The 24147-nt window shown below is 50.0% G+C and overlaps 2 protein-coding genes across 2 annotated transcripts; one reads left to right on the top strand and one right to left on the bottom strand.

Moving 5' to 3' along the window:
- Nucleotides 1-11004: 11004 nt before the first annotated feature.
- Nucleotides 11005-15121, top strand: ENH_00072750 (Chromosome I, complete genome, related; the record flags this gene model as incomplete). The annotated part of the gene is made up of 8 exons (XM_013582659.1): nucleotides 11005-12006; nucleotides 12476-12763; nucleotides 12986-13061; nucleotides 13180-13245; nucleotides 13716-13823; nucleotides 13983-14590; nucleotides 14715-14790; nucleotides 15042-15121. 8 exons carry the CDS (start codon nucleotides 11005-11007, stop codon nucleotides 15119-15121), a joined length of 2304 nt encoding a protein of 767 aa, XP_013438113.1.
- Nucleotides 15122-19591: 4470 nt separating this feature from the next.
- On the bottom strand, nucleotides 19592-22143 carry ENH_00072740 (hypothetical protein, conserved; the record flags this gene model as incomplete). Its single annotated transcript, XM_013582658.1, has 4 exons — nucleotides 19592-19969; nucleotides 20071-20168; nucleotides 20267-21759; nucleotides 21998-22143. 4 exons carry the CDS (start codon nucleotides 22141-22143, stop codon nucleotides 19592-19594), a joined length of 2115 nt encoding a protein of 704 aa, XP_013438112.1.
- Between the last annotated feature and the right edge of the window lie 2004 nt (nucleotides 22144-24147).

Raw genomic sequence — 24147 nt, 5'->3', positions numbered from 1 at the left:
AAGGGGCTCGGCATTAGTGGGACTGCGAAGCAGGTGCCCTTGCTCCAAGCTGAATTTCTGCAGATATTTCGCGCGTTGGTCATCATCAAAGAGCCCGTGAAACTGACTGTCAAAGGATCGGTGGGTTTGGCTCACTCGGCTGCCAGTGTTTTGGAGAGAAGACTAAGAAAGCACAGACCCTAGTAGTTGGAAGTCTAACGCGATTATCCCTTCGCGAGACGCCTCATCAACGGCCCTGGCCTTGCCTCGCCTTTGACGTCCGTTCGCGAGCTAGTTGGAGCGCTATACCTCAGCAAGCCGTAAGCGCCGCGTTCACTGCAGCAGCAGCGGCGGAAGCCACAGTAGGCTTGCCGGACGCAGATTTGTGGAGCATCTATGCTGGTTACCGACAATGCTGAGGGGAGCGAAGAAAACGCAACAGTTTCCGGACTAGCTACAGCACTCAGTGAAAAGGCAAGACCATTCTCATCAGCTTGCATCTTCACAAGAGAATGTACGAGCTCCAGGCAGAAGTGCTCATTCTTAGAGCTTCCTTGGATCCCCAGACATTTGAAGGCCTGTAGGAATAATTCAGAGTGCATACCAATGGGATGCATTGGCCTTATCACGTTACACCCTTCAGGCCTGACGAGCTTGGCATACGTCATTTGTTTGTAGCCCATCCGCAGTCCGGAGACACATCTGCCGAGATTCTAATACAGGTAGCATAAATTCCGTCATCTGCAGAACGTTAACTCCTTCAGAAAGAAGTCCATAGGGGCTCCTGCCACGTGAATACTTCATATATCCACTATTAAAGCCATTGGAACCACCGGAAGTTCAAGACACCAACGGTTACAAGAGTGCCCGAGAAGCTTTACGGTCTCTCGGCTTCCTAGAGCTGTACAACCCACTTCTTTACTCCTGTCGGATGGGTACGTTTGCCCAAACTTGTTCCCCAATACCCAGCATGAATTCAATATGTACAGATGGGACGCTGGCAGGGATCAGCACTCAGCAAGCAAATCACTTTGCCGAGGCGCTTCACGGAAATACTCAGAGACGACGGCGTGCAATCGCCACAAAACAGTAAGCTACGAATGCCAGAATCCGTGCCATCAAGGAAACACAAAAACAAATAAATTTGATCCGCAGAGCACAAGCAGCACCCCGCATTGCTCACAAGCCATATGTGCTTGAAACCAACCGAACAGGAAGTGCAGACAACAGTCCAGAAAGACCCACGAAAAGGCAAACTCTGGGTGCCTCTCTCTCCACGAAGCAGCGCTGCCTCTCAGAAAATTTAATCCAGCAGCCGAACAAGCCCCATAAACTGTGCAGCCTTTTCCGAAGTGTATTTGACAACCCGTCAGATGCGGCTCAGCGAGGGAATGAACGTGGTAATGAGCAGTAACGCTCCGATAACCTTTGTGTTCGTCCCCCCTTGTTTCAATATGCTCATTGGTGGTTCCACGAGCATACAAATTGAATGCATGAAACGGCGAAGCTGCAGCATTTCACATGAAATTTCCCCTCTGCAATGCCTGTCGCGCCACGCAGCGGGCAAAGTGTTACAGCCTCAGGTAGTTTTGCTTGACTCGATGAGATGCGTTGTTTTATTTCTAACGTAGTGGTCCCGACATACTGCAACCTAATTTCCTCGGATCCACGTGCTAAACAGCCACAGAACAGTCTTTGCAGTGCCATAACGAAATGGCGACGAAGTCGCATAGGTAATACCTCCAACTACAACTCATATGAGGGGAACTCCACAGAAATACCTGCTTTCATTCAACGTCGCAAAAGCTGCCAGCAGCCAAGTACTCCTATACGTGCATAATGTCGCTTCCAAAGCGCAATGGTCCTGCACACCTCGCATGCGAGCTCGGAAGCCACAAACTGACCCCCTATTTCAGCATTCCAGGTACGGCTGCCTCTCAGCGGCAATGAATCTTTGGACAGCTGCCTCTATTAACTACATGACTAAGATTTATTCCTCGGTGGGAAGGATATCACTCTGGTGAACTTGCTCATACGTGTATTGCCAAGTGGGACAGCCACCACTCTGTCCGCCTCAGATGGCTAACCCGGTCACAACAAAAGAGGCGAAAAACTGCAGAACTACTGCAGAGCTACTTGGGGCTTTGCAGAAGGGCGAAACACAAGAAATGCATTGGTAGAAGTCCCCTATCGCTATCGCTCCATTGCAAAAACGAACGGTGACTCCAGAAGGATACGGCAGCCCCAACTGGAGTGCTGAGGTTTAAGAACGAAAGAGGTCTTCGATAAAACATTGCATTTCAGTGATTTTTACTACTCCTTCGAATCTCAAAATTTTTTTTTTGCTGCTCCTTCGAATATCAAAAATAACTGTTATCCAATATCAGCATGAATATCCAGTGAAGGCTCAACGACCCAGCAAATTCGCACAAGTTCCAGAAGAACATGCCTCGTTGGTTGCCAGAAATGGACACAACTCAAAACTTTTGCTACATATAACACGAGTGCTTCGTTCCAGCCCCGTACTCTCGCCTCAGTGTTTCATAGAGCTGCAACCGCCACCTTTGTCTCTGTGCATAGCGGTTTCGTGGACAGCTTGGAAGACGTGTCGCACCCTCTGCGAAATTATACCCACCTTTGTTTTCCAATCCGTAATTGTACCAGCCTCATATCACATTTTAAAACGGATAACATTATTTATTAGAGGGAATCCACAGGTAGTTGTGGGGCAAGTGAGCGGGGCTTGGTTCACTCGTGCATGTTTCTCTCCCCGCACCCTGTGCGCCTTCAAGGCTGGTGAAAGGGCTGCATTGAAGCATCCACGCTCTTCAGTCTTCTTAATCCTGAAGACTGCAACAAATAATATACTTCTATTGCAGCGATGATGATCGATGCCATATCTACGGTAGTGTTTCACGTGGGAGGTGCCCCTCGTCCGCTTCCGCGTTCCGCGGACTGCGGAAGATGCAGCGACCACAGCGCAGACCGAGCTTGGCCAGATATCTGAGCTGCTTGCAGATATATCTGGTTTCTCGTCCACTATGCTACAGTGTTTTCTATTGTTCGGAGCCACGCGGTCGTTCCAGTCCATGTTCTCGCCTGTTTGCGTGTTGTGGGGGCTGCACATTTGATACGTGTGTGCGGCTTGACCTGTGTCGTGAATTGCTCGAGTAGCCCATCGTTTGTGGGTGTCGTGGTGATGAATGGTCTCGTCGTTTGTTGTGGATGTCCCGGTGATGGATGGCCTGCCTTCCCGGGCACAGAATTATGGTAGTTGCGTGCGTTGAGTCGCGGGAGGGCGCTATAGAGACGCCGATCCGCGAATTGTGCCACGCGAAATGGATCTTGGGGTGTGCGTTACACGCCCTACCATGATCTATTCTGCTACCAGTGGGGGGGCTACAGGGATACCCACATGGAGAGATTGTGCTACCGGGACGGGAAATTCAGAGTGCAGGAGCGCCTGTGCTCCTGCACCACTTCAGTTCGTAGTGACTGCAGAAACCCAAGGGCGCGATATTGACACCGAAGAGTCCTGGCCGTTGCCGCGGAAGAATTCGGCAAAGGGTCGTAGAAACCTCTGGGATATTTAACACGGGTTCCTAGTATCTATCGTCGAGGGTATGCCGGGAAATGCCAACGTTTAGACAAAGGGGGAGGACGCATATGAACGGGAGGGGTGCGTTTGCAGATGCCATGCCTTTAGGGCATGTACCAGCTGTCGGCTTTCCGCTGGATACTACATCAACTGGAAGATTCATTGCTACGGTAGTGCGGTAGTGGTTCAGTGATAGGACAGGGGCTGTCCTTGAACCAGTCGATTCAATACTGTAATGCCTGGGCGATGGGGACATCCCGGGGCTACATTTCAACAGTCTGCTGTTAATGGGCCTATATGACGCCTGTTCGAAATGAAGGGCTGCCCACGTCTCCAGCGTAGTTTATAGACTCGTAACCTGGGTGCCAATTGGATGAGGTGGGATCCACGGTACCGTCAGTCGGTGCCTCGACGAAACTCCTGAAGTTCACCGCACTGCGCCATCACAAGCATAGGACATGCTACGCGCCTTTACCATCGAATATGCGGCAACTGTGTAGCAGCGAGCCTTTTGGCCTGCGGTTTGCTGACACGCCGCTGCCAACATAGCAAACTGTAGGGGAAGTGTTCCGGTTTAATGGAACAAACTGGCGGCTTAAAGGGACGCAGCACGCTACCATGGTTCCGTCTTCAAAAACCAAAAGTGATAACAATTCAACTTCCAACCTAAATGCAACACAAGGGACGTCCAGACTGGTCGAACGCTGCAACGGCCGAGATCTGCCACTGGAAAAGCACTTCGGCTGATGTGGACAGATGGGACAATAGACGCTCCACACAGTGTGTCTTCAGCTTACCTTCAGAGAATGGGTTCCTGTTTCCATAAGGTCGATGGAACTCTTCCGCTGTCGTAAGATTTTCAGTGATCAGGTAGCAATTAAAACCAACAAGGTTCAGCAAGGGAAGACTTGCCGCTCCACAAAAAGCAAGCTCCGCGCCCCTGGAGGGAAAAGCAACCATTACTGAAACAAGGGATCGCTGGTAAAGGATCAGCGGCAGCCACGCGTTGTAAGGGCACAAAAAAGATTGTGACGGCAACGCTACAGCAGTGCCAGGCAGTCGTTTAAGACATGAACAAGAAAATGGCTTACAAAGCTTTGCGGGTTGTGAGGACTTGCCAGAAGGACCTTAAACCAAACTGAAGCTGCGCGCGTTCCATTTCGGCCTGTCAAACATGTAGGCATGCAAATGATTTCCTTCATAAATGCTCCGCGTTGTGCGAACGCGCACACCATGGAACGAAGCATGCGCACACTGTGACGCCTCACCATGGCTGCCAGAATGGTGCTCACGACGATTACAATGCTGAGCAAAGTGCACAGAATAATTAGGGCGAAGAATGATCTTCTGTTCCGCAGTCCCACGCAATTTGATATCCTGAAGCACAGCACAATCCAGCCTTTGGAAGAAAGCATGAGCTGTCGGAATAGCTGACACTTCCCGAACACGAATGCAACTTATTTATCTCCTTCTCCACTTGCGTACACATGGTTACTTGGTAAGAGATAGGCAAGCTCCGCGTACGTGATTTACTGAGCACTGAACATATTGGCTATTCACATAATGGAGGGCGATGCTCTTTGTGCTGAAGCTGCTTCTGTCAAGAAATCACAGGTATCTGAACACCACGAGTTGTTTAGCTTCTCATGAAGCTGGCCCGTATGTACCAGGGACAATGGTGGTCGAAGCAGGCCACACAGTTATTGCAGGTGAAACAATGCTTAGCGCGGGGGGGTCGGAACACGTTACAGGTAGCTGAGGCAAGAATAACAAACATATACCCACAATCGCACAGAGAGCTGTAAGCACTCATTTCAGTCAAATCAGACGCAATATCCTGAACATTCACACATGCGTGCAGCGCTATCTGCGGAGCTCCTGTGCTATCTGCAGTGCTCCAGGCCCTTCGAATAAATGACTGACAAGCATAACTATACCCAATCAAATACAATGGAGAGATAAAGTTAGTAATAGACCATGGCTTACAGCACCATTTAAGGATAAAGGTTTGTCCGTTGACTACGCATTCCTTAGTCCTGTCAGCTGCAAACAAAGAGCGCAAAACAAACACTTAACAAACGCGCGGGGGTTCTGCTACGATTTCGCCCTGTCCTAGCTCCCCTTCTCTAAGTATGTCACTTCTAGACAGCGAAATCCTCCCAAAGAGGGCGTAACAGCCACTGTGGACAAAAGAAAGGAAATAGCTTCAGAACTCTGTGTCAGTTCAGTGTGACTTTACCCTGCCCTCCTGTGCCCCGGGGAATGCTGCACAAAAACACATCACACACAAACAAGGAAGTCCTGCATCTGGGGATCACTACCCCATTTCCATCGGAACAGTAGCCCTACGTGTATTCGTGAGCTAGTGACGGCATACATGCCCGGGTCTGTGAAGGCGACGATGAAGAGCAATAGGAGGGAAAGAACCAGCAGAATGAGCACTAAAGCGCTGCAAACAAGTTGCTGCTCCATCCTAATCAGGGGCATTCTGCAGCGCAACACTAGCAGCACAGAAAAGGCGTGGACGGGCTTGAAGCACACCAATGACTGTACATGTGGGTGCCTACGATGGAGCAGCGAAACAAGTAAGCGTGGAAAACGGTCTGAAGAGTTAACGTACACTACTTGGTAGTAGACAAGGCAAGGACCCAGCAGCAGGAGGACAGAGACTGCCAGGTGCAGCGGCTCCGGGCCAGTCATCAGTCGCCCTCCACAGCAAAATATATTCTCACCTTCCCATGCTGAAGCATACCCATAAACAGCCAAGCAAAAGTCTGTATCAATATTAACGAAAGCTCGTAAACGCCACGTGGCAGGGAGCGACACGGGCAAAGAAGTGCACACACGAAGGGCCAGCCAAGAAGCAGCTGGCTCAACCAAGGCATTAGGTGCACACTTAGGTAAAGCATGAAAATAAACAGACTTACACTCGTACAACCGCTGCTGGCCTAAGACGCGTCCTCGTTGTAAAGGCACCTCAAGCAGCAGTTGGGGCAGCGTCTGCTGCTGTAGTTGCGTCCTCTGCGCTTCATCCCCAGTACTCTCTACCTCTGGTTGAGCCATCAGGATGCCTTTCAGAGGACAATGAAGCGGCTTGCCTTCGCCGCCGGTTACTGTGTACTACTGCGAAGGCAGCGGCCTCTGTCTGCGCTCCACTGGAGCCCACGTGCTACTCAGAAGCGAAACGCATACAGTGTTACTTCTTAATCGTTCAGACTCAGTTGCAGGTGCAGCGTGCATCTCTTGAATGCTGTTGAAGTGGAAGACAAGCGGGGCCCTTCAGGGCCCCCAACTGCTGAGTTGTTGTGGCCAACTGTGTGGCGTAACAAACGGCTTCTCTGTTGTTCTTGCAACAGCTCAAATGCTGATTGAATCAATTTTAAAAGACTAACCAAATAAGTCCACTTGTACGTTCCAGCTCTCACTCTGTCACCAGAGACGGGGGCCCCCGAGCAACACGACTGGAGCGGGGCCACAACACTCGCTCTGTATGGAGGAAAGAGCAACACTTCATCAAAGCGCCTTTGCTGGGTATTCAAGTGTATTCTCTGGTCCTTAATGGTACTCTTTTATTTCTGACTATTGTTGTCGAATATTTACAAATTTGCTTCCACCGAAGTACCTCCTGCAAACTGTTGTGAGGATAATACAGAAGCCGGTACAACTGATTGGTCAGAGAAAAGCCTTAAAAAGCAATCACCGAATGAGCAACAGGGTGCCTGCAGGGATTTGGACTGTGAGTATGAGCTTAATCGTCGGTTGAAAGTGTGCGTGGGCATTTGTCCGGGCTCGCTTGCTTAAGATTGAGCGCAACTTCGCAGGCTAGCTTTCACCAGAACTGCTGCGTTCTTCTTACGCCTTGGGTGTTGCGCAGCGGTAGATTACTTCAGATAACATATTAGTTGCTTTTTAAATGATGATTTCCATTGATTACATGGTTAAGAATTGCCATCTGGGACTAACAATCGCTGCAGCTAGTAGTTCCTCCAAAGCGGTAAACCAGATGGGGGTCCTTCAAGTGTCCCTAGAACTTAAAGGTATTTTTTCTGACTTCGAAGCCTCTTGCCTTCACCCTTAAGTGTTTCTCAAGCGGGGGCCCCACTTGCACGTTGCTTTCTGGCACTTCTCTAAAGCAGCGGCACAACCTTGAACTTCGCATCAATCTCCATGTAAATCCTCAACTAACTAGCTCGTAATGAACATAGTAGCGACTTTAACTAGATAGACCGGTTCCAATCATTCTGCTAGGTGTCCTGGCTTGTGCAGATATTATCTTGCGGACTTAGCCATTTGCACACGGCTTAGATAGGATCTGCTCCCTGTTAGCTACGCACCCATGCATATGTTTGACTGAGGTTCAATTACTATAGGCGCTTTTTGTGAGAGCATGACAGGGCACAACAGGGTCAAACGGCACTGTGGCCGTGGAAAGTGCCAGCATTCATGTCCAAAACGAGCTTGCTCAGAGTACAGGATTTGGTCACCTTGGCTTTGGGCTAAACATGCTTCTAAAAAGAAGAGCTAGAGACCTTTATCCACCAAGCCAATGCCTTAGTCGCAGAGGGGATCCCTGCAATATCTCTCGGCCACTGACTTAGATGCACTATATGCACCTTTTAAAACACTTTTTTTGGAGTAGTATACACGCACAGAATGAAAAAGCATGGACGGTTCCAGCGCGCCGCTCTAGTTGCGTGTTTGGTCGGGCGGGCGTTACTCCATGAACTAAATTTCCGACGCTGTAAGCCAAACATTGGCTAAAATGTAGGCCTTCACTTAAGCTCTGCGATGGCTTTTTAGGAGTATCCGTCTGGAGTTTTTGTGCCCCTCGTGCATTTAGTATAAGGGAGCGGCGAACAAGCTCACCTCTGTGCAGCAGAAATAGTCTTACTTAGCTACTATAGTGCCTTTTACATGCTCATGCTCCACCACTTTATAGGTGGAATGACAGGCCGAAGCGCAAACAGAAGCCGAAGGCCTGTAGGCATGTGGGTTATGCAGCGTTCTTTTATTGCAGCTTTGTCGTGGTGCGGACGTAGAAGACCCTAGGCTTCTATGAGGCATCCCATAAAAGCCCACAGAGCACAAATACTGCTCAGAAAAGTATACAAGATGTGTGTAGGATGCTTGTCAGTATGGGCGCGAGTGATGTTAATGCTGTGAGAAGCGGCGGAACCCCTGTTTCATCGAAAGCCTCCACCTCTCCTTCTACTGTCCCCGAAAATGATACCTTTAGTAAAGGTCTAGCTTGAATTTTTAATAAAAGGGGCCTATGTCCATTTTTAAAGCGTTACCTGCGATGCCTTCGGTGGTACTGACTGCAGTGAAGGGTCACTCCACAGTCAGTTTGCTGCCTTCTGTAACCAAGCAAGTGTTTAAGGCCTTCTCACCAGTCGGGTACGTAACTGCTCTACAATAGTGGATCTTTCTCTGAAAACAAGCACTCTAAAGGCTTCTGAAACCATGCACCCTAAAGGCCTGTTGAAAGTATACGAAAATGGTAAATTAAGGTGCCAAAACTAGTGTGGCGTATCTTCACAGTATTAAGAGCGCAATATAAAGCAAGGTTCCTAAACCATATTGATGCAGTGTTTCATGCAAACAGAAGGCGCTACTGGTGCACCACTGAGACAACCTCCTGACACAATTCAACAGTAGTCCGCTTCACACACCACTATAGCTACACAATGCATTCCAGACACTGGCACAAGGAGTAGTTCCCCATGGGCCCAGCCTAGAGCCAGATGGAGAGCTCTGTCGGCTTTAACAGTAAGCTTGTATCATGACCGCTACGTCGTTCACATTGTATTTCGTCTTGATGTCAATAGGGTTTCGCATACATGCAATTAGCTGCGTGCAATGCCCCAGAAAGTGTACTCTGCTGGCATTGAAGCTCAAAGAGGCGGAGGAATTCCTGAGTTCCTGCCTTATTCCCTCGCTGTAAAATTTGAATCTCACATTATTGTCTATTAATCTTCTTCCTCTGATCGCCGCCTTGGCCTTTTTTCTTCCTTGACGAAATTCGCCGTAGTTGTTCCCCTGCTGTACTCGCGCTTTTACCTGCTGGTGTCTTCGGCCACATAAAAACTTTACTTGAACCCAGAAACACAGTTAGAGCCTCAAGGTGCACACAGAAGCTTACATTTGAAAAAAATCAAGCAGTGATAAGAAGCTATTGGGTCGCAGTACTGAAGCGCAAGAAATGCACGGATGTTTAATGAATGTAACTTAATGCTTGGATGTTTTTTCAGTGTAGCTTACATACTCTACGATGGCGCTGCGACATGGAACACGCATTTAGGCCACGACACGCCGGGGAGGCTTACTGGTGATGAGAAATGTCACCTCAACTGTTTCATGTGCATATTATTTCTCTTCGCTCTGCATGCGTAGATGCCCGCTCCTGGCTGCATGGCAGGACTGCAGGCGAATGCTGCCATGCAGTGATCCTATTGCATCTGATAATATGAGATGAAAACGTACGGCTACGAACGTTGACATTTGCTTTTCCAAAGCTCTCCATAGATGAACTTGCTTACTCATATAAGGCTCTAGGGTTTTCCAGAGAGCTCCATACAATGTAGCGGCTGCTTTCCACTGCCCAGGGCTCTCCGAGGAAAACGAAAATCAGGATAAACAATTGAGCCATCTATATTTTGCGAATATAACCTGTGTTGTGGTGAATACGGAGAGTGTAAGTGACCGCTAGAGACTTCCCCTGGTGAAGTAGCCGCCTACGCTACATAACTTCCGGCTGCTGCAGCTAAATTGATTCACTAAGCAGCTAACTCACAAGCATTTTAGTATGCTACTACATACCAAAGTACCATTTTCAAAGAAAGAAAAAGGCATAGCGACCTTTTAACAGTAGCGACACTCCACGACGGAGTCGCCGCTCCCACCAAGCTGCTTGCAGTCCACAAGCCCTAAGCAGCTTGAGAAGCCTCTCTACGACAAGCAAAGCAAAATTGTGTAACTCCTGCCGTTATTAAACACTGTGTTGGCGTATACAAGCACGGCTCCCGAGAAGTAGCCTGTTTTCCGTTTAACTCCAGCAACAACCAGAATCTAGTTGGAGGGGCTCGCGCTAGGCGTTGACGCCCGCTGCAAACGTGAAAGTTGTGTTCATTTCTTTTTGTCCGCGCGCAGTTCACTACACATTTTTATTGCGAGTTTCTGCTTTCGGGGAGCGGGACAGGCGCTGGGCCCTGGGAGCTCCCCCCAGTGCGCTGGCGCTACATGGTTTTGACGGTCTGTCACTGCTGAAGGTTTCTGGCCAGCGGGCTCCTTTTGCAGAAAACATGAGACCGTGTTACGCCATCGCATGGAGTGCTGTCTGAAGAGTAGTTGCAGGGGCGCCCAGCAGCCCCAGCGGGATCCATCACACCAAACCGATCCCACGCCGGCTGACTCTGCTGCAACACAGGATGCCTCAAGAGAAAGTGGGGCCCACCCCACATGATAATGAGGACCATTTTGAGCGCCATGTATCTGAGACTCCTCAGAAAGCTGAAGCTCTGTGTCCGGTAAATTCAAAGGGTCCTAGGCAGGCTCTGGTGGCAAGAACAGAACATGCACAAACAAGAATGCTGCAGCCACAACAGTCGCTTGGGGCCACTGAGTTCTGTAGACAATATGCGTTGGCTGGTCAATGTAGCTGTGCCAGAAGTAGCCCTGGAGCTGGGACCCTTTCGTGTCGCGAGGCGGGGGCCCTGCACGCGGAGCAGGCCCCACGGGGCCATGATCTAGCTCTCAGAAATGTCATCGATCAAGCTGACTGCGCCGGCAAAGACTCCAGCAGCAGCAGCAGTAGCAGCAATGGGGACGTGCAATCCTCAACTAGGAAAGCTCACGGGCCCCCTGTGTTTTGCACCGTTGGTGCCCATAGTCTGCCTCCCAGTAAATTAGCTGCCCGAAAGAGCCCCGCATCGGCGCCAGGATCGTCACCGCAGCAGAAACAGCAGAAGCAGCAGCAGCAGCAGCAGCAGCCGAGCGATTCTCCCTGTGACGCACCACGGGGAGTAGAGGATGCGAAGTCTGGCGATCGATGCACAGTTTGCCGATCTTTGAAGGCCAAAGCTCCCAGTGGCTTTTTCGTAATGCAGAATGCTGCCTCTTCATGGGGCCAACTGCGCATGGCGCCATGTACAGAGTCTTGTGAAGGGCCAGGAGGGGCTGGTTGCTATCCGGATATCCCCGGAGGTCAGCGGAAAATGCCCAGTTGCGATGATTGCCCATTCATGATGCCTGTTGGTGGACCACGTGGAGGCGGGCCATATCACTTGCTAAGGCAACAGCAGCAGAAGCAGGGGGAGTTTGTGGCAGGAAGCCTGCAGTGGAGTCAGCCCACGTCGTTTTGGCTTGTGGAATCGGCGAGGGACGAGGGGGTTGAGAGGGAGTTTAGGCGGCTTTTCAGGATCAACTCACCCGTAAGATGAGCTTCCCTTTGTTGGTTGCTTGGCGTTGATGAGACTCTTTGCCGGTCGCTCAGAGGCTCTGTGAGCGTAGCGGACTGCTCATGGCGTAGTGCTTGAGGTGCAGGGGTTTACAGATTTTGCTGTGCTTGCTAAATGAGGAGCACGCGGCATAGGACCTGGTGCAGTTTAGGCGCTAATTAGCATAAGTTTAGATGCAGTGAGGCGTGGCGATATCTTTTGCCCCTGTTGGAGCTCTCAGGAATCACGCATCGCCTTATCGTCTTTTCGACTGCTAGTGACATTTGTTGTGGTGCTTGCTGCGTTGAAATATGGAATTAGCACATATTTCCCCCCAGCCAGAAAGGTGAGTTCCAGCGTGTGAACAGTTCCCTTCCGTTGTAGATCTCTATGTTGCACATAGATTATGCCGTTACTGCCTCATGTTCTTCTCTCGTGTCGGATTTTGTTTTTGTGCCTGCAGACTGCATTTATATGCTTGTTTTGCGCGGACGTGTTGTTTTGGTGTTTCTTCTCATGCGAAACGGCTCTACGTGCCCGCGCAATGGGGCTCAAACGGTTTTCGCAAGACCGGCAGTGTCTGTTTGACACGTTCCTACAGCTGGTGGGACTGTCTGCCATTTTTCTTCGCGTCTGCATCCTAACAAACGTTTGCGGCTTAGGGATGCGCATCTTCGATCCAGATTCTTTGGAATGGAAAATTGGTATAGCTAATGAGTTCATAGTCGGAGACGTTCAAATCGCCCTCGTAGTGAGTACTGCAGACCTATGCTACCACTGCTCGGGAATTTGTCCTGCAAATCTTGCCATGCTATGCGTAGCTCAGAAGATATGCACGCCTCTGAATAAGATAGCCTGCAGGCTATTCTACACCTCGAGAGCGACACTATTTGTTACGAAGGTAGGAGGCCCCTTTGAGACTAGTGGAGACAGGAGATTGGCTCTGTTGCTTCTTGATGGCTGTTAATTTCAGGCTCTGGACACAGTGCAGCTCGCGCGCATATACCGCCTCGCCTTCTCCTGCAAAGAGCTGTTTTTCCTTACGAGAAGTAAGTTTCGCGACATGAATGCAATTGCTGCATTCGCTTACCCTCATGCATATGCCTTACTGTGCATTTATCTGCTCAATGCTATTTGCTTGTGTGGTGTTTTGGATGCTCGTTTCAGGCATCCTTCACAGCCTCCGGTCCCTCTTATGGACAGCGTTGTTCGTATTGGTCGTCATCTACACGTGTGCGATCTTCTGTACCTGGGCCTATTATGTGCGTGGCTTTCTCGAATTTCATCCTCCAGACGCCTGGGGAAGCTTTTGATTCGGTTGATAGCAAACTACAGAAGAGTCATTAAGCGCGTATAGGCAAAGCTAGGGAAGGGGAGATTGCAAGGCGCCTGTGTGTCTACGAAGGGCGCGAAGGGTAGCTGAAGAAGCTCTATACAGTTAGTGCTTCTACAGTGTGCTTGCATTCATAATCTCAGGATGAAGATGACGCAGAGATGCGCCTGCTATGGGGAAACTTGGTGCTGTCCATGTTCACTCTTTTCACGGTGCTGACTCTTGAAGGCGAGTCTACACGGCTGGGGACCTTTGCGGTGACAGTCTTGCTGGGAGCGGCAGTGACGAGAATGCTAGCCAAGGTAGTTGCTGCTCGCCAGCTTGGCTTGTTTAACGGCAGAAGTGTGGTGCGCTTTGAAATGATATGCAGGCTGGAACAATGTGGCTACAGCAACTGCTGAAAAACATCCTTTTAGCCGTATTTTCTTCGTGGCGTATATATGCTTCACGACGCTCACCCTACTGAACATTGTCACAGGTGAGCAGCTGAGCGCATGCATACAAGCCGGGTTTCAAATGGACAAGCCTGACGAGCATTACTCCTTGAAAGTAGTGCAGTGTTTTAGAAGCAGCGCAGAGGATAACAGGGTAGTACTCATTCGCCATCTTACTTTTATTTTTGCCGTTGTAATGCTAGGCATCATTCTCGACGCCTATGTGGACATGTCTAATCGGCTTCTAAAAGAGGCGAACTACAAGGATGACTTGGAGAAAGATATTCAGAACGAGAAACTTTTGTTGTCAGCCTTCGAGAAGACATCGTTTCTCGTCTGCATGAGGCCTGCAGTATCAGTATCAACGTTATCGTCTCAAGGCAGTACCTTCACCTATGCGAATTCGGATCATGCAACAAGCGGCTCTGCATGCGCAGACTCAGGACAAGATTACATCATTACTACACATCTTAGAGAAGGCGAAACTCTAGCCCCTTGGCGCCACGCTGCTGCCAGCAGTAGCATGGCCACGCAGTCGGCGGCTTCTGCATTGCAGAGCCCCAGAGCGCCGATGTGTGCGGCGGGTGCCTATTTTGAACGGAAGCTAACGGGAGTTGCCAGCGAAGACAGCACGGCTCGTCCATCGACAGAAGGCGCAACAGACTCTGAAAACCTTCAAGCCCGAGCGCACGTGCCGGATAACCTCCATTTGGACGGAATCAGCGTTCGCACGTGTTTGAAATACTTGCGTATCGGAGGGCATCAACCCATGGACATCCTTCGTAATCCAATCGTACAGAATGCACTCCAGGTGGGAAGTCTGCAGCACTTCGGCCACATCTTTCTGACGCGTGCATTCGCTTGCGTTTCATTTCCTGCTTGGACGGGTAGAATTAACAAGCTCATTCCATTTCTCACTTTCTGTTACGATTCAGGAGGCGCGTATCCCCTTTTACCAAGCGTTCGATGTTCTTAGCATGTACCATCAGCGGGGCATACAGTTTGTCACTGGTAGGCGCGTTATCGTCGTACGAGTAGCTGCCTCTTCCAAGACATTCCAAGCGAACTGTTCAATTGAATACGCCTTTTTGTGGTGCTTATGTGCGGAAACTTACTTGCTGAAAGGTTGCTTGCCTTCTGTTGTGGTCATTGCAGTCAAGGAATTCGCTGAAGCTTGCAGTCGAGTTGTTGGGTCGGCTACAGGTCGACAGCTGCTGCAAGTGCAGCTAGAAATCCAGCAAAAGTTGTGTGCTGTTGAGCAGTGCCTCCGGTCCTTATCTCGCCAAAAGAATATCAGGCACAGCTACAGCACAACTTCGAAACTCGACTCGTCGTGACATAGTGCGTCCACCAAGGAGGGCAGCCGTGACTATCTTCAACGAGACTCACCCCAGCACCAGAATGCTGGGTACAGCGTATAGTTTTATGGAGAGTGAGGCCAAGTGCGCCTCCATCTTTGCGGTTCTCTTTTTTGCAGTCGAACGACCGTGTGGGCGTGTTAAGATTCCAAGGTCAGCGAACGCGGGTTTTCTGCAGATGAAAGCAAGATCCCAGAGTGTGATCAGCCGCTTCTGTATTTTCTGCCACGCGTTACCTGTCGCAGTTGCGAGGGATCGCGGGTGTTACTCACGTTAGCTACCCACGGAAGCCTTAAGGCACGCGACGTTATATCGTGAAGTATTGTAAACGCTGCTGACGCCAAAAGCTCATAGTTACCCACTTATTCCTTGGTAGGAATAAGTAACAAATGCTATCTTCTACCAAGGATCATTTAGATAATAATTTGATGTCGGATCCCAATTGCATTTTTCCATGAGGCCTTTAACTACGACGAAGGGCAAGCAATTTGTGTTCTCTTTCGCCCTTCTAAGGTTCCCACTAGTTGCGAGGATATGTAACCATGATTAGCGTTCTTCTGCGACAGGTTGTATTGCTGCGGAGCGATACGCAATTATTCTAGTCCTTTGCATTGTTGACAGTAACACTACGAATTAACGTCAAGCTGCTGCGGCGCACACAAGGTGGCCCTGAGCGGTTTCGGAAGGTGAAATAGAAGAGGAAGGAGCAAGATGCAAAAATGGCATAGTACGAAGGCAAGCAAGAGCACCGACAGTGCTCGGAACTTGCGCCTTCATCTGTTAGGGTGCTCCTTGTGGCTGTCAGCGGCCCTGTAGGGGCTTAGATACACTGCGCCGTCGTTGCTAGGAACAAAGTTCAGCTCTGCTCAAGGGATGTGCAGCACTTCTGGCCTCCCAAGTGATTTGTTCGATCTAGGTAATAGGCGTATTCTTGCAGGCGTTTAGGGTGCATTCAAGATAGGCAGAAGCAGAGGTAGGCACCGAGCGGACTCCGTGAAGTACAGCTACTGGCCGTACGGGGATTTATTCCTGAGAGTTCAGTTGGCACTTATGGGGGACCAGTGACAAAGTAAGACGGCGGAGTTGTGTCGAAGGTACACATGAACCTGCGCAACTGGAAGCTTTTCGGTATAGGGCTGCACCGGACGCCCCGAACACACGGAACTCAGAATCGTGATGAAGAATCGTGATACGGCTAATGTGCCTGATTATGCAGAAGAAATAATTCCTCTTGTAATACTTTACAAGAATCCCGTAGCACGACTGAAGACTGAGGACGCCATATGCAGGGCTACAGACTAAGGTTCCACGACTGCTTGGAAAGGCTGGAAGCAGAGGAAGTTTGACGTCACTAATATCCAGACAGCGGAACGACAAAGTAAATGTGCTCTATTGGAACCGTTGACGGTGAGATCTACTTCTGGTGGAGACGTACATCATGGATTCATGACTATTCCACATTTGATTGGGAATGGAAATACGGTAACTTTCAGCGGGCCGCAGCCAAACTGTTGGTTTCACTTGCTCGACTCAACCACCAACATCAAAGGGTGGCGCACGAACCACGTCTAGTGAATCTGGTGAACCGCAAACATATCGCCAGAGGCCGATTAAGGGGCAGCACGAAACGATATCTCAAACAATTAGGTATACTTGAGAGCGTGCTGTACTTGTGGCGAGAACTACTGTATAAAGTGCAGACTAATGATGGCTGAGGCTCGCTGCTTAGGATAGGCATGACTGCAGCCATTCGCGCAGAGTCCGCTAGCCACAAGTGAAGCAAAAACAAACACTGGGGCTTCCTGTGGTTTTGTTTGTCCAGCTTATGTACGACGGTTACGGTGTAGAGCTCGGCAGCTTCTCAGGCTCTGTGTTTTCACCTATGCCAACAAAGAGCTATTGCCCTTTGATTGTGCTGCGTCACGGGTAGTGATCTGATGCTATACTGAGTGCCCTTGAGACAGCCTTGCGAGATGAATTTCCCGTGGTCTCATCTTCCGCTAGATTCGCTTAAACGACAAAAGGGTGACCGATGCTTTACGTCTGCTAAGCTGAGAACCTACGAGAATATCACATGCTTAGATCTGCCGCGACTGCGCATAGTGAGACTGGGGAATAAGGTACCCCGTCAGAGGTACCAAGACCAGAGACCTCTTCAAAGCAACCGTGTGATATCCTGTAGGGACATGTATCCCAAAAATGTGTGAAACAGGCTGCTACAGGCTGCTGCTTGACTAGGTGGACAATGTAACTCACACGTCTTATGCGAGGACACAGGCGAAAGCGCCAATCAGGGAGTCAGTATAGCAAGCATGTGCAGAGTTGGGTCATCATCGTGATCTGGTGCAAGCGATTTACTTCCCAGTGACTCAATCCAAAGTGATAATCCGCAGAAACACATAACTATGAGGAGCAAGAGGGACCTCAGTATCTGTACTCGTGTTCCATAGCAAGACTGCCCTATAAAAGTTAATCTGAGTTGCCAACAAAAGTTGCTGTGGCACTCTATTTCGCGTGCGCATAAGTTGTTTGAAGGGTGTCTACAGTCCGGTGAAGCCTAGAATACACCTAAGACTATATTCGGTGAATTAAGGAAACACCGAGTAGTGCTTCTTGACGTGTTACCTGCTGGAACGCCTGTCGAAGCGACCCTGTATTGCTACAAGAACTGCGTCTCATTAGGGAGAAAAAATCGTTCAGTCAAGTTCATTGTTTATCTGTTGGCATACGATCAACTTAGTTTTCACAAACGGGAGACAGCTTAGCTGCTTGATACTGTATGGGTAGGCCGCACTTCCTTACCGATGTATGCTCGAGCAATCAAAGTTGAAAAGCAAGGTGACAGGTCCTGCGAGTAGAAAATGAACGTGGTGGCTAATTGTCGAGTGCTGAAAGCCTCTGCCACCTCCGCAGATGCTCCTTTGCTCACTAGCATGCAAAGAGAGATGCGCCGGGACTATGAAGCCGGGCAAAGGGGTACTGCGCACTTTCGCTATCAGTCAAGATATAAGTGAAGCAGCGTTGAAACATGCCGGTTTCCTCAATGGGTGGGCGAGATTGCTATGCGACACCCACATAGTGCAGGTCCCCTGTGTGCAGTACCAGGAAAGCCCAACACCTTTATCTGTGCGAGATTAAAGGGAATGCGCAAACAAACGGCGTGGAAAAGACCCTTAAGCCGGCCGCGGAGGGATGCAGTCTGGCGCCGAGACAACATCTGGAGCGGCTAGTGGGCAGTCAACAGCTTTCTGCGAAATGAAAGTTGGGGTACACCAAGCTGCACACTCACCCCGAATTCTTCGACAGTCTGGCAAAATTGTAGCAAGATTCGCTATGTGAAAGTCGAACTAACGAGCGCCGGGGGTGTACTGCGTAGCATGGGCGTGACAGCAGTTACTCGAGTGTGGCTAAGTTGTACGTGCTTGAGATTTGTGGGCACGTGCAGGAGTACCCTGGTCTCAGGAAGGCATGTAAGTTGCCCCTAATTAGAAGGGGATCTCTGTACGTGCTCGAGGGGCAGCCATTATGTGACCGTTAGATGCTACTCAGCTCCTACCAAGCGTAGGCAGAAGGGGAAAGGTGTGCTCGAAGCGGCCCATGAAGTGTTGTCATGAGGAGAGGGACTCGCAGTGCACTTACACTGTACTGTTCGCCTCGCCGATAAGCTGCGCAGTATAACATTGTACAATTGGCGTTCTGGAGCCTTATTGGGAACCCGAAGGCGTGTATCAACCCACAACAGAAAGGCTACGCACCTTCTTTACAGCGCAAAAATGCCACTGGAGCAGCAGTTGATAATACGGGAGGACACCCTGCGCTGCCAAAATTTCGTCCGTATAGCGCACTCAACAAAGCAGGCAGTGCGGCCAACAGTCATGGAATCTGACAAGCACCTTAAACGGCAGATAAATGCTCCCTGCAGCACGTACAGAGACGCTTTTTACTTACAACTAAGGCGATTCCTGAGCCCAAACACAGCTCAGACCTAACTTCCAATGCACGCTTCCGTGCCCGAATTTGGCGTGGTTGATTTGCAGCGGCTCCATATAGCAGTCGAGGCTCACTGCATGAGGGCGTTCAGCATCTTCCTCCGTTCAGATAGAAGCAAGCTCGCATTCTTCTGGGAGCATTCCGCTGCATGTAGCTGTTTGTGGTGATGTTCACTCACTCAACGAGTGGCTAATTTGCATGGTGGCCAGCGCTTAGTTCCTAACGCTACACATAGTTCCAAGTACCCCTATTTAGGCGTACGCTCATTTGCTCTCACTGAATCAAGTGCTAATAAACGGCCCCCAAGAAGACTAGTTGCTGAAACGCAGCTAATAATCTTTTGCAAATTTTCATGGTGACTACAGACCACTTGTTAGCAGCTTACAGGCGGAACCACTCAAAGCGAGCATTGCCACGCCGCATTGTCTGGGGCAGATTTATGATTTTTCGAAGCACGCCGCTTATCAACGTGCAGCGCCCCCTTCATGAGTAGAGCGCTTTCGCTTTTTCGGCATGCTACGTTGTGTGCGCCTGTGCACTTGAGAACCTGAGGCCGTGCACCTCAACTGTTCATCATCTGAGCTTGTTGAGAGCACGCAGGGCTCACCCGCAGCTTCAACAGGGCGTCGGCTACTTTCTGTCTCATCATCAGTTGCCGCTTCAGAAGCAAGGGAGCTATCACATTCGCTGCCTTGCTCCTCACCGGAACTGTTGAGATCTGAGCTGCTGCCACTTTCCTGTTTTGTGTGTGTACTGCCTTTCGTAGCCGTACAGCGCTTGACTCCTCCAGCCCCTACTCCGCCTCCAGACAAAAGACAGGTAAGCTTTTGCTTCAGAAAAACCTGCAACAAAAAGCAACTAGACTGTCCATGCAGAGACTCACCTTTTGACTTCTATGTGCATCAACCACACATGAGGCCGCCAAACAGGTCAGAATCCTCACCTTTTCGCGTAGCTTCCGGGACTTTGCATCAAAAACGTATGCATAGCGCCCCAAGCCCACAGCCACAAGAAACTCCCCAGCTGGATCCAGTCCTAAGCCTGTGAGGAAGAAAAAACATGCTACCGAAAATGAAATCCTGGAGGCTCCGTGAAATTTTTGATGTGCCTACTGAGCAAAAAAGGAAAGCAGCACTCACCGACAATAGCCCCCATAGCTTCTTTGTATCCTCCCACTGAAACTGCGGCAAGTTGCAAGTCGCTGCAAGCAGCGGCTGAAACTGGATGATCATTTTTCCTAGAGGTCAGCTTTCCTCTTTGTTTATCCAACATTGCAGAAATGAGCTTCCGCTTTACTTCGGCAGAGTGATATGCGTGAGGCTGATCACTGAGAGACCGATACGACGATGGATTATACTTAGGAAGCGTTTTGTCAGCAAGACGCAGCAAGGCTGAGCCACCCTGCACCCTTATGCCGTAGATCATCCCATATGAGTCTGCGTAGTATACGGTGGCGGTGTCCTTGCCACTACAACGTGAGAGCACTTCTTGTGCTGTATCAGCTGCTGTGGTGGCATCGCAACTGGGGCCTTTCTGGTCTTCAGGAGGCCCCTTACATTTAGAAAATTGACCGTCTTTGTCAAAACCTTTTGATGACAAACCTTCCATCGCAACATCGCGGCAAACAGAAACCGCTGAAGACTCTGCAGCTCTTGCTAAAGCGACCCTCATGTGTGTCTTAGTTTGCAGTACCTCAGCTGTCGGGCGGACACACAGGGCTGTCACAGGCCTTCTTTCCTGTGTGGCTTCACACACCTCTAGCACTGGCCTGCGCTGGCATCGCAAATCATAGAAACGCAGTGCGCCTTTCGCAGTTCCCACAGCTATTACCATGGGGTGAATCGGCAGCAGCCAATCAATTTGAGTAATCGCCACCTGGCACCGAAGGCCAAGAAAACTGGCCTTCACGTTTTTTGCCGACCACAAAAGCTTTCCATAGTCTAAATCCACAACTTTCGCATCATTCTCCCTCCCCCCAAAAGCCAACAGACTGTGACACAAAGGATTAGTGCTGGCCGCCGCAATTGGACCTGGAAGCTTATACGCAGCCCTGCACCAAGAAGGAGTGTCCACTATTGCCTCTTGCACAGGAGAAGCGCCATCGTTGGTTTTTTTCCCGATCGGAAGAAACTTTACGCCGACTTCCATTTCCTCCCTATCGACGACCTCATGTTCTGGTGCGCATTGTTGCGCTGACTCATTTGGCTTCTCAACAAGACGCACGTTATAAATTCCCTCCCACTCCACTACGCAGGCGTGACCTTCCTCGCCTACGGCAAGCAAGAGTCTTGAACTACTGCTGCAGGATGGGTCACCTGCAGCACTAGCTGCATCACCTGTTGCTGCTGAAAGCAACGCAGTCCGCAGAGAAGCTTCGCCAGCTGTTACACCACTTCCTAACCATGATTTGCACAAAAGCGACCGTGTATGGGCGCGCACCGCCTCTGGGCTTATCATTGAAATGTGTACAGGCGCTGACGGCAGCTGGAATGACCGCAAAGGCTCATCCAGAGTGCTTTCCCCCAAGCTCGCTGTGGCAGGCACTGCAGCCTCACATACAACATCAGATGTGGCAAACGCTTCAACGGAGCCACACGTACGCCCAACTGCAATCTCTGACACCTCATTGCCGCTGCGCATGCGCACACAGTGCACAAAGGGAAGCAGGGGCGAAGTTTCCTTAGTTTGACGCTGCTTCACGCTGACTGTCTCTGCTGATCGGAGTCACTACACAATTAGCCGCTAAATGAGACTCAATGTACATACAAAATCCTAACTTAGCAAGCACTTTTAAGTTCTGCTCTTCAAACAATGAAGAAGCAACACCAGTCCAGTTGCACCCGGGAAACTACCTGCTTGTACCTGCTTACCTTGGAGTCCCTGACCAGCATAATGTTGTGACGCCCAGAGAACGGCTCTGCTTTGCTTTTTTGATGATGCGAGTGCGACGTGTCTCGTTGGAGAGCCAAGATAGTTCCTTGCATAGTCCGGTTTCATCCCCAATCACGAACTCCATCCTCAGAAACCCACAGTGCAACGCCGATTACGCATGTCGAGACCTTTTGAACTGCATTATTGTTTACAACAGAAGGCAGCGCACAGACGAAACGTTTCTTGTTGGAGGCAGTGGCCTCTTTCGGGCCCCACCATGGAGCCCAGAACCACGAAGTGTTCGAGTTTCAGCGTAAAGGGTCAAAGAAAGCAGTAAAAAAACCTATTTAAGAAAACTGAGCCTTTCTTCAGGTTTTCATTGGAACGGGCATGGATCCGGTAGAAACAAGGAACAGCGGGTACTAGTGATCGGCGATCTTATCGACTTTCACACTCTGTGATTCGCATGTGACCACACATGGAGAATTCCCTGTTCTGCTAGTTCTGAAAGACCCCGCCCGCACAAAAAATGAAATATTACACTCAGCCTTTATATCTTTTAATTGATCTCTCTGGGGACTCTGTGGAGAACGCATATTTGCGCAAGTTCTTCGGCGCTCGCACGTTCCAGCCTCCAAAATTTTTAATTACTGCCCACTATCGCAAATTCTTCCACTCCCATAGCACTGCTTCCAATACACAGCCGTTTTTCAGGCCTTGTACTCCAATTTCTAGTGCCGCTGCTATGACTACTCGTCTACTTCAGGATGGATTCGCCGTCCTTCCAAGAAACGCGGATGCTGTCGTTTTGCAAGTTGCTGATACCCCCCCGAGATATTTCACAAAACTGCTGTTCTTGTGCGGCAAAGCTTGTTTGCATAAGACTCCAAGGCTTCCGTTGTGGGCGTCACGGCCATGGGGAGATGCTCCCTTCTTCAACGGAAGCCCGAGAACAAAATAGAGTGTTGCAGTTGCGGCAATACCGCCGGAGTTTTGCACAAAATTAGAGCTACACAGCACCAAAGATAGAAAGGAGATAATTACAGGAGACATGAAGGAGAAATGCGTTTAAATGACGCAGTATGAACCAGTCTTCGCGTTTCTTACCAGTGACCCACGGCTAGCTACACGTAGTAATCAACGCTCACATCAACGGAAAGCTAAAGGCTCCTTTGTTAACCCAAGTTTCAATATCAACTGAGAACGGCGGGGCGTGTTGAAGCACGGATACGGAACAATGAGCATGGGTTTCCACGGCTCAAACGCATTTTCTCAAACTCGAGTAGAGCGCGCATGCACAGCCAAACAAGGTAATGCCACGTCCAGTGTGGCGCTTTAGTCATTGTACCAGCCGCTTCTGTGCAGGCTAATCCTACTCAAGTGGTCTGGGGACCTTTTTTCTGTGAATTAGTGGTCGTGTCCTCTTGTGCAGATATTGCCCGGTGCTGCGCAGACAGTAGGTGTTTGATGAAGGCACAGGGCGGTGGTGCGGCAGAAGTCGGACGGCCAGCGTTTGCGATCAAGCAGCTATTAAAATCTTAACTGGGGCAGTAGCTCTTCGTCGTGGGCCACGTTGGAATTTTTGCGTGCCCCGCAAGCCATTTCGGTTTGGGTGGGGAAATACTGCCACGCTTACGCAGCCCACAGACGCGCCGTCGTTGAAGCGATGCGTTTTGATCTTGTACTTTGAGCTCGGGATGCACCTGCAAGCTTTTGTGTTGTCGTCCGCAAGCAATCAAAGTGAATACTTTGAGCACTTGACCCAGTTTCTGACCGCATGTTTAGCTGCGTTTCACACCAGTTGCTTCTCGAGTCCTCTCAGATCTTCCTTAGTGGCAGTGCATTCCACATCTTGGTGCTGCATTGAAAGTAATAAGTGTGCGAGGTAGCAGAAAAAGAACAATTTACGCACCCCGGCCAGCGAGCGTTTTTCCCTGCCCACGGAGCAGCGCTCGCCCTCTGTTGGGATGGCGAGTGAGTGCTCGTAACAGAGAACTATATTGCCTCGCTTAACACTGAACTCTGTTATTTTTGGCAGCCGTTCGTCAGGAAAAGACTCTGCGTTGTTGCTGAATCCCGCACATTGCATAGATCTTCAATCTCGATACTATTCACCTCTCCTATCTCTCTCTGAGTCCGTGAGGAGCCG

Source organism: Eimeria necatrix, genomic scaffold, assembly GCF_000499385.1.
Source record: "Eimeria necatrix Houghton genomic scaffold, Enh_scaff71, whole genome shotgun sequence".
Classification (NCBI taxonomy): domain Eukaryota; phylum Apicomplexa; class Conoidasida; order Eucoccidiorida; family Eimeriidae; genus Eimeria; species Eimeria necatrix.
This window is presented reverse-complemented; position numbering and strand designations above follow the sequence as displayed.